The 13,633-nt window shown below is 33.4% G+C and overlaps 1 protein-coding gene across 1 annotated transcript in view; it reads left to right on the plus strand.

The window, feature by feature from the left end:
- The first annotated feature begins 3,998 nt into the window (after nt 1-3,998).
- The window catches only part of ZRANB3 (zinc finger, RAN-binding domain containing 3), a 265,135-nt gene continuing 255,500 nt past the window's right edge, over nt 3,999-13,633 (plus strand). The window contains exon 1 of the mRNA XM_012650504.1: nt 3,999-4,159. Coding sequence (XP_012505958.1) covers nt 3,999-4,159 — 161 coding nt within the window. The remainder of the gene's footprint in view (nt 4,160-13,633) is intronic.

Below are 13,633 nucleotides of genomic sequence, written 5' to 3' on the forward strand. Positions count from 1 at the left end.
ATGCGGGTTTGCCTCACTCTTAGAAAATCTGATATCAAAATGTACATCCATAATGGGATCAATTATAAAAGGACTCATCTTTCTATAGTAAATTCATCCCTTATTTCGAAAATTATTCAATTTATTAAAAACCTAGTTGATTTATAATTTTTGGTAATACATTTGTTGCATTAAGCAGGAATATGGCTATATTATGGCTCAAAATGAAATAGAGGATGCTGAGTTCCTAAAGAGTGCATTAAGTAATTACTTTTGGACTTGGTGCTTTGAATTTTCCTTGTAACTTACTCTGGGAGCATGATTTATTTTAATAATTAGTTTATATCTATATAGATAGTATGTCAAAGCTATTTATAAGTACTTTAATATTATTATTCATGTGTGATTTTGTGATATACTTAGTCATATCTATTTCTTCCACCTGTCCCTTTTTTGTGATTTCTTTGTTTTTAGGATCATCATGCCTAAAGTCAAAAACGTAAAAAAGTCTCTTACACCTCAGATTTCTTGTTTGACAAGTGAATCTTATAAACAGCTGGATTTTTTGCCTGAAAAACTGAGAGCAAAGCTTCTTCCATTCCAGAAAGATGGCATCACTTTTGCCCTCAGAAGGGATGGCAGGTAAAGTACCTCTTTTAAAACATGTTAAAAATGTTAAATTCCTGGCAAAGCTCTGTTCAAACCATTCTTTTCATGTATCCATAGTGTTTCATTAGTAGAATTGATTGTGTCTAAGTTAGCTTCCTCCATTTACTATGATTGACTTATACTTCAGGTTGAAATATATTGAACCAATTCTGATTTCTTAAGAAAGTATGTTTGTTTACCCTAAGTATTTGAGTTACCGGGATAGTCTGTCTGAGTATCTCAAATATTGACATAACTAATTTCCATTGCATTTTTATTCATTACATTTTCCAACTTAGATCTGCAACTTCTGGGTGTGTCTTACTAGTACCTTATATCACTGTCTATATTTCTTCTTTTCAAACTTCATAATGGTTATATGATCTCTTCCATTAAATCGGGCCATTACGTGTTTTTTATACATTGAATAAACCCTTTTTTGCTAACTCTCTGAACTAAATGTAGTTTTCATCACTAAGAGAGGCAAGTACATTATTGTAACTATTAGTTTTTTGGTAATTTTAGAAAGAAGACTTAATCTGCATCTTCTCTTATTAATGTAATGTTGGTTACAACTGATTTTTTATAGCAGTTGAACCTATATATGGCTGAACCTACATGAAATGTTTTTTATTATAATGTAATTTTTATACTTTAGATCATATAAATGGAAAGAGCTTTTTAAAAATTATTGCATATTTAGTATTAACAAAAACATTTATGTTCTATTAATTATATTGTACCACTACATATTAACTCCTTTTTCTATCTAAATATCTGTTTGAATCATCAATGAGCCACACTGTAATTTCAAGTTCAACTGAAATTTTCTCTGAACATTGTCATACTATTTTAGGCTTCTTTCATTTTTGTATTTGAATAATTATTTTTTCTCTTATTTATGACTCTGTTAAAACACATTTTTTATTAAGATAACTTTAGTTTCATTGTTTATTTTTACAAATATAGTGCCTGACTCAGTACTCATAAAATAAATCATGTAAGTTGCAGAGTGACCTCAACTAGCAATTTTTTTTTTTGGAGTGTCCATTGAATTTTTTACAAAGTAAATACTACACTTGATTGTAGCCAAAACATAGAAAAGCTATTACAAAGTATAGTGTAAAGGAGTCTTAAAGATAATAGCAAAAAAAATTTTTTTAACTTAGCTTCTTGCCAGCATTCCACCCTAAAATGTTACACCTCTTATATCATTAGCTCTGAAAAGCACTTCTGAAACTCCTATTACTTCTGGAAAGTGGACATGTGTCTTTCTCCTGCTGTTACCCTTGCCAGAATGGATTTCACTTAATCCATACTCCTTTGAATTTTGACTTTCTAGATTAAAGTTCAGATTGGGTAAATCTGATTAGCAAACCCAGTAGCCATAAGGCAGGCTGGGAAAGTATCTAATATTTCCAGTGTATCTAGTATCTATCTTTCCCTATAGGAGCTCCAGACTCATGTATTTTCAAACCTACTTGATATTTCCACTTCTGTCTTACAGCCATCTCAGATTTCATATATTCCTAAAAGATTATTGTTTTTTTTTCTTCCCAATTCATTTCTTCTATAGTCTTCACTATCTCAGTCAATTACATCATTAACTCCATAGCTCTAGATCCACATTTTGAGTCTACATTCTCCCATTCTCCAAATGTACTCCATCATCAAGTGCTGTTTGCTTTACCTCTGATACATTTCCTGAATCTTTCCAGTTTCGCTGCTAAAGATGATTTTTCCCTCATCTGTTGCAACCTGATAACAGTTTTCCCACTTTCATGCTGTCCCCTTTTTGCACCATTTTCTGTTCCTTGCTCAGTTTTGTTGTGGGTGGTGGTGGTGTTGAGAGGGTTCTAGAGATGCCCACTCACTGGTGTTTATGAGGACCTTATTCAGACAGGTGTGAGTTCTAAATCATTTTTAAATCGAATTGCCTATTGAAGCAATGGGGCTTTGTTGATTGGCCAAATCCTATAGAGACATTCATCTCCTGCCTTCCTATTGGTAGCTTTGTTCCCCACTGGTAGTTTTTGAAATGTAAGTCAGAGTATGTCACTCCCCTGTATAAACCCTTCAGTAGGTGCCAGCCAATAGAACTTTCAGTAAAGATGGAAATGTTCTATATCTGCACTGTTGAACATGGTAGCTACCAGCCATATGTGACTATTGACCACTTGAAATATGGCTGGTGAAAGTGGAGAAGCGAATTTTTTATTTTAATTAAATTTAAATAGCCACATGTGGCTAATGGTGTATTGGACAGCACAACTCCATTAGCTTTCCTTCCTTCTTAAAATAGAATCCAAAGTCCTTATCAAGGCTTTATGTGATTTGGCTCTTGTTTATCTCGGTAGTTTCATCTTGAACCATTCCCTCCTTTGGTTCAATCACATGGGCCTTTTTCTGTCTTCTGAAAACACTAAGACCTTTCTCAACTCAGGGCCTTTGCACTGATGCTCTCTGCCTGGAATGCTCTTCTCTTAATTTTGACTATATCCTCCAGACCACAGGCCAAATAATACTTCCTAAGACACAGAGGTTGATTACTTTTTGCAGAGAAGGGGAGCTAAGGTTTTATAAGTGTGCATGTAATTGAGAAAAATGGAAACTTTCTTAAAAGATGGAATGAGATTATATGTAAACATAGATGGCTAAGTGCCATCTACATACAAATCTTGCAGAGTTCTAAGAATTTATAGATATGAAATTTTTATGTGGTAGAAAATTAAAATTATGCCTGTGGAAACTGGGTGAGGAAGGTACTAATCAGGCAGAGTTTATACTGTGGATTCAGCCGATTAAAAAGAATTAATTTTAATATTTAAAAATCAATCTCATTTAGTAATGTTGTATTCGTTTAATTACTATAAATTTGGAGTTAATATCTTCGTATGTTATAATTTTTTAAATGCGGGTTTGCCTCACTCTTAGAAAATCTGATATCAAAATGTACATCCATAATGGGATCAATTATAAAAGGACTCATCTTTCTATAGTAAATTCATCCCTTATTTCGAAAATTATTCAATTTATTAAAAACCTAGTTGATTTATAATTTTTGGTAATACATTTGTTGCATTAAGCAGGAATATGGCTATATTATGGCTCAAAATGAAATAGAGGATGCTGAGTTCCTAAAGAGTGCATTAAGTAATTACTTTTGGACTTGGTGCTTTGAATTTTCCTTGTAACTTACTCTGGGAGCATGATTTATTTTAATAATTAGTTTATATCTATATAGATAGTATGTCAAAGCTATTTATAAGTACTTTAATATTATTATTCATGTGTGATTTTGTGATATACTTAGTCATATCTATTTCTTCCACCTGTCCCTTTTTTGTGATTTCTTTGTTTTTAGGATCATCATGCCTAAAGTCAAAAACGTAAAAAAGTCTCTTACACCTCAGATTTCTTGTTTGACAAGTGAATCTTATAAACAGCTGGATTTTTTGCCTGAAAAACTGAGAGCAAAGCTTCTTCCATTCCAGAAAGATGGCATCACTTTTGCCCTCAGAAGGGATGGCAGGTAAAGTACCTCTTTTAAAACATGTTAAAAATGTTAAATTCCTGGCAAAGCTCTGTTCAAACCATTCTTTTCATGTATCCATAGTGTTTCATTAGTAGAATTGATTGTGTCTAAGTTAGCTTCCTCCATTTACTATGATTGACTTATACTTCAGGTTGAAATATATTGAACCAATTCTGATTTCTTAAGAAAGTATGTTTGTTTACCCTAAGTATTTGAGTTACCGGGATAGTCTGTCTGAGTATCTCAAATATTGACATAACTAATTTCCATTGCATTTTTATTCATTACATTTTCCAACTTAGATCTGCAACTTCTGGGTGTGTCTTACTAGTACCTTATATCACTGTCTATATTTCTTCTTTTCAAACTTCATAATGGTTATATGATCTCTTCCATTAAATCGGGCCATTACGTGTTTTTCTATATTTTTAAGGATAGTATTGTCTTGGTTCTGTAGTCACGTGTATCATATACTTTCTCCTCAATATTTTATTATGAAAAATTTTAAACATAAAACAGTTGAAAGAATGTTAGAATGAATGCTTGGTAGACCCATCACCCACAGTCTATCATTAACATTTTGCCATGCTTGCTTTATCACATATTTATCTGTTTATCCATCCCTCTATCCTTTCATCACAACAATCCATCTTATTATTTTCATTCATTTCAAAGTAAATTGCAGACATTATTGTACTTCCTCCTAAATACTTAAGTATATATATGATTAACCAGAGTTCATATTTGTTTATGTATTTTTTCTGTTGAAGTTAAATTGAAATGCACAGTTCTTGACAAATGCATATACTTGTATAACCCAAACCCACCATCCTAGAAAGTTCCCTCATTTTTCCCCCAATCATCACTGTCACAGTCAACCATTGACCTGATGTTTTTTAAACCATAGGTTTATTTTGCCTGTGTTTTTAGTACTTTTTATAAATAGAATCATACAGTATATGCTATTTTTGAAAGGCTTTCTTTACTCACTGTAATCTTATTGAGATTCATCTGTTTTTTCATGTATTAGTAGTTTGTTCCTATTGTATGCATTTGTATTTACAGGAATTAATTGATACCTCAGTTTATAAATCTGGTGGTTTTTACTTTATACCTACATCTACCCGGTTTTTCTAGCCTGGACATCACTTCTGTAGGTATCCATTGTTTTTATGGAATTAGACTAGTTGTACTCTTCCATCCTGTATTCACAATGTCAGTGGTCCTCAAATTCCCAAAGATTTCAGTCACAAATGCCATCTTAAACTGCTGTCTTAAGCTTCTTCTAGGTATTTAATACTTGAGCCGTTGGGCTTGTCAGTATGGCAGAGTAGAGAGAACATATGCTTTAGAGTCAGCCTTTGTTTAAATCTGAGTCACTTACTATCTTTGTGATGCTGGGCATGCTTCTTTGACAATTTGGACTTCAGATTCATCAGGTATAAAATGGATATTATCCTAATTATTGTAGTTAGAAAATAAGACTGAGTTCCTCATAATGCTCAAATAAAATGCCTTCTCCCTTTTGCTAAGCTAAATTTAGTAATTTCCAAATATTTGTCCTTGGACTGTTAACTAATCCTAACAAATGTGAATGTATGTGGCAAAATGAGAAAATAAGTATGCTGTTTATAAAATGAAATTTATTCATTCTAAACAACTTTCATTTATTTTGGACTTATTATTAGATCTTCCCTGCTTTTGGGAGGTTACAATTGTCCTTTCTTTTATGAAAATATGTTAGTAGCTGAAATTTTTTCTTATATCATTTGGGAAATGAAAAGTTGGCAATATTGTATTGTTTCCCATTAAATTTTTTTTTTGCTAGACCATGAGATAATCATTTCAGGATTAAAAAAATAATTTCAGGGTATATCTTATTTTCCTTCATTTTTGAACGATATTTTAATGGGCAATATAGATCTGCTTTATTAGTTATTTTTTTCTTAGCACTTGCAAGGTTGTATTCTACTGTCTTCTGGCTTGTGTAATTGTCATTAAGTATACTCTTGAGTCTTATTAATAAAATATCATGCTGCAGATGACTTCATTACAAAAGAAAAATTACAAAATGGACATGCTTGGTGTGGTGGACTGCCACATGTACAATGTGGTACACAGGAGAGACATAATATTACCTATGTGCTGTTACTGGAAATATTTGACATCGTAATCATGAGGAAATAGTCAAACCAATCTAGAATGTGGGCCTCTTCAAAGGATTCAATGACATGAAAAACCAAGGGAAGCAGAGACAGTATTCTAAGTTGAAAAAGACCTAAGAACTACAACATCTGAAAGTAATGCACAAGCCTTGATTAGATCTTGGATCAGTTAAAAAAAAGCTTTAGAGGACAATTTCGGGATAACTGGGCAAATTTCATCTGGACTCTATTTGGATAATGTTATTGGATTAAAGTTGATTATCTTTGATGAGGTAATGGTGTTGTGGCTGAATACAAGAATGTTCTTGTTTCTGAGAAATGCAATGATAAAGAATTTTCATAGGAAGAACTGTGCTATCTGAAGCCTACTTTCTACATTTTCCCAAAAGGGAAATGTGTATATATTCACAGAAACTTTGAATAGTTGAGCCATATGTTAACAGTGTGACTCTGGTGAGTGGTTTGATCTGGTGAGTATATTTGTTGTATTATTCTTTTTGGCTTTTCTGTGATTTTGAAAATTTTCAAAATGAAAATATAAATAAAAGCAGTCTAATTTTTGTTCCTTTGTACATCATCTGATTTTAAGATTTTCTCTTTGACTTTGGAGTTCTGCAGTTTTACTGTAATTTAGTCACTATGGCTTTCCTTTTATTTATCCAGTTTAAGGTTATTGTGTATTTTAAATCTGGGATTTGTGTCTTAGTCTAGGAAATTCTCAGCTGTTACCTCTTCAAATATTGCTTCTCTCCTATTCTCTTTGTCTTCTGCTACAATTCTAATTAGATTTATACTTGACCTTTTTATTCTATCCTATGCTTCCATTAATGTCTTTTATATTTTCTCTATCTATACTACATTATGACTATTATCAAAATTCTCTCTTCATGATCAGCTGGTTTAATCTGCTCTCTAGCCCACCTATTCAATTTTTAAAAGTACTTTTTCTGCCAGGCTCATGGTATGCCTTTCTAGTCCCAGCGACTTGGGAGGCTGAGGTAGGAGGATTGCTTTAGCCCAGTAGCTCTGGGCTATAGTGCACTATGCCCATCGGGTATCCTAAGTTCTTTATCAATATGTTGACCTCCCAGGAGCTGGGTACCACCTGGTTGCCTAACAAGGGGTGCACCCACCCAGGTTGGAAATGGAGCAGGTTAAAACTCTCTTGCTAACCAGTAGTGGGATCGTGCCTGTGCATAGCCACTGTACTCCAGCCTGGGCAACATAGTGAGACCTCATCTCTTATTTTAAAAAAAAAAGTACTTTTTTCTTACTGATGTAGTAACATACATGGAGAAAGGTGAAAGTGTACAGATTATGAATGTTCACCTTGAGAAATTTTCACAGTATAGCTGTCACCAACATCAAGAAATAGGTTAATGCCTGTATCCCATAACTTTCCTCTTACCTCCTCCCGGTCACTCCTACCTCCCTCCTCTCCCAAAGTAACCGCTATCCTGACTTCTGACACCATAGATTACTTTTGCCTGTTCAACTATATCATTGTAATTATCTATTATGTACTTGTTTGTGTCTGATTTCTTTCATTCAACGTTATTGTGAGATGCAATCCATGTTGCATGTGATTATAGTTCATTCATTCTCATTGTCACATAAATTCTATTCTGTGAGTATACCATAATTTACTTACTCATTCTACTGTTACCAAACATTTGGGTTATTTCTAGTTTTGAGCTCTTATGAATAGTAATGATATGAATATTCTTATACAAATCTTTTGGTAAACATAAATACACTTTTCTGATGTGTATCTACCAAGAAGAAGATATGTTCGGTCATAGGGTATGTATATATTCCACTTTAGTAGTTACTGCCTGTATGAGTTTGCTAGGGCTGTCATAAAAACACACCACAGCTGGGTAGCTTAAACAACAGAAATTTATCATCTCGCAATTTGGAAGGCTAGCAGTCCAAAATCAAGGCATTGGCAGGGTTGGTTCCTCTTGAGGGCTATGAAAGAGGATCTTTTACAGGCCTCTTTCCTTGACTTGTAGACTATTGTCTTCTTCCTATTTCTTTTCACATTGTCTTCCCTCCATTTATGTCTGAGTCCAAATTTTCCCTTTTTATAAGGACACAAGTCGTACTTTTTTTACGACATCCTAATGACCTCATCTTAACTAATTATTAGGTCATTAAATATGAAATGTCTGATTTCAAATCAAAAGTGTAGTTTTTTATATGTCAAACAGAACCAGTACAATTAATCAAAGTGTGTGCCCAAACTGTTGACACAGTTTTGCCATCTTAATGGTAGCTGGTTTATGCCAGCAGCAAAGAAACCTGGAGATGAGTGGCGATGAAATCAGAGAATTGAATATTTTTCCTTGCAGGAAGTGGTCCAAAGCCTGGAAGAAGTGGTAGTCAGTTTGTGCAAAGTCTGTGGATGATAGAGAGTTTCCAAGTCTAGCCGTGCGTTATGTGGTCAAGCATTGTCTTGCAAGAGGATTTGCGTGTCTCTAGTGACCCATTTTGGCTACTCGATCACAAGCATCCTCATCATTTTGTCCAATTGATTGCAGTAGACATCCGTTGTAATTGATTGACCAGGTTTCATGAAGCTATAATAGATAATACCAATCAGACATTATTAGCTTTTTTTTGATGAATATTTGGTTTTGGACTGTGTTTCGCCACTTCATCTTTATCCAACCATTGTGCTGAATGTTTGTGATTGTCAAAAAGAATCCATTTTTCATTACATGTAACAATACAGTGTCGAAATGGTTTGCCTTTATGTCATGACAGCAAAGAAAGGCAAGCTTCAAGATGATTTCTCTTCTGTTGCTCGTTTAATTCACGCAGAACCCCATCTATCCAGCTTCTTTACCTTGCCGATTTGTCTCAAATGGTCCAATATTGTTGGAATAGTAACATCAAACCTTGCTGCTAATTCATGCATAGGTTGAGATGGATTCACTTCCATTACAGCTTTCACCTCAGCATTATCCACGTTGGTCTTAGGTCATCCATGTGGCTCATTTTCAAGATTAAAATCACCAGAATGGAACTTCTCAAACCATCAACGGACTGTGCATTTATTAGCCACATTCTTCCAAAACACTTTATTGATATTTCAAGCTGTCTGTACTGCATTGGTTCCACGATGGAACTCATATTGGAAAATAACATGAATTTTTGACTTATCCGTGGTTTGACAAAAATTGCTCTAAAAAAACATTTGAAAGATAATCACAAGCCAAAATGTGTGTTTGCAAAACTGAGGGTGTACCTTCACAAAAAAACATAAAACAAGAAGTGTCAAAGTGAAATAGAGGTATCAACTGTCAAACTTAGCACTTAAGGAAATTGGACATTTCATACTTAATAACCTAATGTAACTACAAGGACCCTATTTCCAAATAAGATCACATTCTGACACACTTCGGGTTAGGACTTCAACATATGAATCTCACTGGGACACAGTTCAACCCATGACACCGCTAAACATTTTCCAAAGTGATTATACCAATTTATACTTGTATCAACAGTATATAAGAGTTCCACTTCTACCCCATCCTCACCAGCACTTCATATTGCCTATCTTAATAATTGTCATTTTAGATATTCTGGTAGGTATATAATCATATACCTTGAGATTTTTATTTACATTTCTCTGATGATAAAATTTAATATATTTTCATATGCTTATTAGCCATTTGGACATCTTCTTTTGTTATGTGCCCATTCTTGTCTTATCCATTTTTCTATCGGGTTGTCTACCTGCCTTTTCTTATTGTTTTGTAGGAGTCCTTTGTCAGATTTATATTCTGGATATGAGTCTTTTGTCAGGTATATGTATTGCAAATAAATTTTCTCAGGGTGTGACTTGCCTTTTCACTGTCTTAATGATGTCTTCTGATAAACTGAAGTACTCAATTTTAATGGCATCTTAAATAATCTTTGTCAGTATTGTTTCTATGGTTGGCATTTACTGCATCCTATTTTAAAAGTCTTTGTCTACTCTAAGGTCATTAAGAGAATTTCCTGTGTTTTCTTGTAAAAGCTTTATTTTACTTTTTATATTAATTAGATTTACAATCCAGTGGAATTGACTTGTATATTGGTATGAGATAGGCATCAGGATTGATTATTTATTTATTTACTTTTATATAGAGATGTCCAGTTGATCCAATATCACTTATTGAAAAACTTTTTCCTATTGCATTATAGAGTTATATTTGTCATAAGTCAAGTAATGTAATGTGTATACCTTTCTATTAATAGATAAGTGCTAATAGAACTTTCTGCCATGGTGGAAATGTTCTGTATATGTAATGTTCAATTCAGTAGCTATTTGCTAGAGATGGCTATTGAGTACTTGAAGTATGACTAGTACAACTAAGGACTGAATTTTTAATTTTCACTAATTTACATTAATTCAAATTCAAATTTAAGTAGTCACATGTGTCTAGTGCCTACCACATAGGATAGTGCCATTGTAGATTCTTTGTTCTACGTGTCTGTTTACAATCTTTGTGTCAGTACCATCCTTCTTAATTACTGTAGCTTCATAATAAATATTTTGGTATCAGGTAGTATAAATCTTTCAGCTTCACTCTTACTGGAAATTGTCTCAGCAATATTGGCTCTTTGCATTGCCTGTAAATTGTATAACTCATGTATCGTCACAAAAAAAAGTACTGGGATTGTGAATGGAATTATATTGTTTCTATAGATCAGTTTGGAGGAAACTGATATCTTTACATTATGGAGTATTTCAATCCATGAACATGAATTATTCTTTTTTTTTTTCTTTTAAGAGACAGAATCTTACTCTGTCGCCCAGTTTGGAGTACAATGGCACCATCAGTATTCACTATAACCTCAAGCTCTAGGGCTCAAGTGCTCCTCCTGCCTTGGCCTCCCAAAGCGCTGGGATCACAGGTGTGACCACCATGCCCGATCTGAATTATTCTTACTTATTTAATTGCTCTCGATTTATTTTCATCTCAATTATTCCTTCACTTATTTAATCTTTTTCAGTGAGGTTTTATAATTTTCAATAAATATATCTTTCACATATATCAATATATTTATTTCTAGGTATTTAATATTTTTGATGCTATTGTAAATTGCCTTTTACCCTTCTAGCTGTTTTAAAATTTTCTCTTCATCTGACTATCCAAAAGTTTTACTATGATGTGCCTAGCTGTGATTTTCTTTGCGTTTATTCTCTTGAGTCTGTGGGTTGATGTCATTCATCACTTTTTGAAAATTTTCAGTTTTGTGTCTTCAAATATTTTTGCTTCATTCTTTTGACCTCCATGGACTCCAGTTATACCTACGTTAGACCTTTTTCAGTGAACTGTGTATCTCTTATTTTCCTTTTTATGTTTCAGTTTTGATATTTTTGATTTATTCATATTCTAATTTACTAATTCTATCTTTTGCTATTAAATTAATTTATTGAATTTTCTTATGGAAGAGACCATGACTCAATACATTTGAAACCAAAAACCACTGAATTTCTTTCTTGCTAAGCAAGGGAGAACTGTGCTTATGTGACATGCCTCTAAACAAAGCAGGGAGTTGGTAATTGTATTGGGCTTTGGGAAACCTGGAGACTTTGAAAAACAGGAATGTTTAAGGATTGACTGAATTTCTGTGTATAGTTTAGGGACTAGCTAACTAATGTCAAAAAAACAAGTTAGTCCTTTCCTTTCTTGAAATTGGAGAATAGGGACATTTTATTTTCTATTCTTAATTTCAGATAGCATATTTTTAAGTCTTAGAATATCCAATTCAAATCTGCATGCTTATGTTGATAGTATCTTGTTTTTTGCCTTGTTTTAATTTTGTCTCTTATTTCTGTAAATATTTAGAACATACTTATTTATATATTTGAAGTCCTTTGGAGGCTAATTTCTCTTTTTGTTTTGTTGTATATGATGTTTTATTTCCTAGTGTATTTGCTAATGTTTTAAATTTCACTTTAATAATTAGGTAATCTTAATTTGTGGGAATCTTGAGAGACCTAAATGATAAATAAATTCTTGTAGGGAGGATTTGCAAAATTAGATTCTTGGCTTGGAATTCTCCAGGTCACAAAGGTAATATAAATTCAAACCTGAAATTCATTTTCAGATAAGCTTCTAATGAATTTTGATCATTGATTTTTATCTCATGCCAAGCTTTAAGTTTCCTTATTGGCTTAAGAAAATTAGGTACAATTTTATTTAATAAAATACGCAGGCTTTAGGTGCACAGTTCTGCAGGTTCTGATATACTCTATACCCCTGGGTTTTCAAATACCTCAGTCAAGATACAGAACATTTCCATCACCCTGGGTAGGCCTCTTTCTGAGCAAGTCCATTGTCCTAAATTAGGCAACCACTAATCTGACATCTATCACCAGAGTAAATTTTTTATAGTTACCTGATGCAATCTTTGTTTTTTTAACCTTTTATTTTGAAATAATTTCAAACTTAGAGAAAAGTTACAAGAAAAATATAGGAACAATTTTTATGTATCTTTTACCTAGATTCACTAATTTTTAACATTTTGCCACATTTAGTTTATTATTCTCTCTCTACACACACACACACACACACACACACACACACACACGTACATCCATTAGTATCTATGTTTTTATAAACCATTTGATAGTAGGTTGCATACGTCATGCTCTGTTAACCAGCAATACTATAGTATAGTATGTATTTTTTAAAAATAAAGATATTCTCTTACATAGCCACAGCCCATTCTGTTGCCTTGGTCTAGAGTGCAGTGGCATCATCATAGCTCACTGCAACCTCAAATTCCTGGGCTTGATCGATTCTCCTTCCTCAGCTTCTGAGTAGCTGGGACTGCAGGTGCATGCCACCATACCCGGCTGAGTTTTCTATTTATTGTAGAGACAGGGTCTTGCTATGTTGCTCATACTGGTCTTGAACTCCTGGCCTCTAGAGCTCTCCTGCCTTGGCCTTCCAAATGTGAGCCAGTGCACACAGCCAGAAATTTAACTTTTATACAATACTTTAATGGACCTATATTTTGTCAGTTATTCTCAATACTGTTCTTTATAGCATATTTTTTTTTCTTCAGCATTAAGATACAGTCCAGGATCACATATTGCATTTACTGATATCTTTTTGTGTCCTCTAATGTGGGAAAGTTTCTTAGCTTTCATGACACTGGCATTGTTGAAGAATATAGGCCATTCTCTTTTATAGAATGTGCCTCAATTTATTTTTTTAGTCTTTCTTCACAATGGGATTTAGATTATGCAGCCTTTTTTACATTAGTACATAACTGAGATTAAGGTTCTGTCCTTCTGAAG

The sequence above is a fragment of the Propithecus coquereli genome, unplaced genomic scaffold (assembly GCF_000956105.1).
Source record: "Propithecus coquereli isolate 6110/MARCELLA unplaced genomic scaffold, Pcoq_1.0 Scaffold33, whole genome shotgun sequence".
NCBI lineage: Eukaryota > Metazoa > Chordata > Mammalia > Primates > Indriidae > Propithecus > Propithecus coquereli.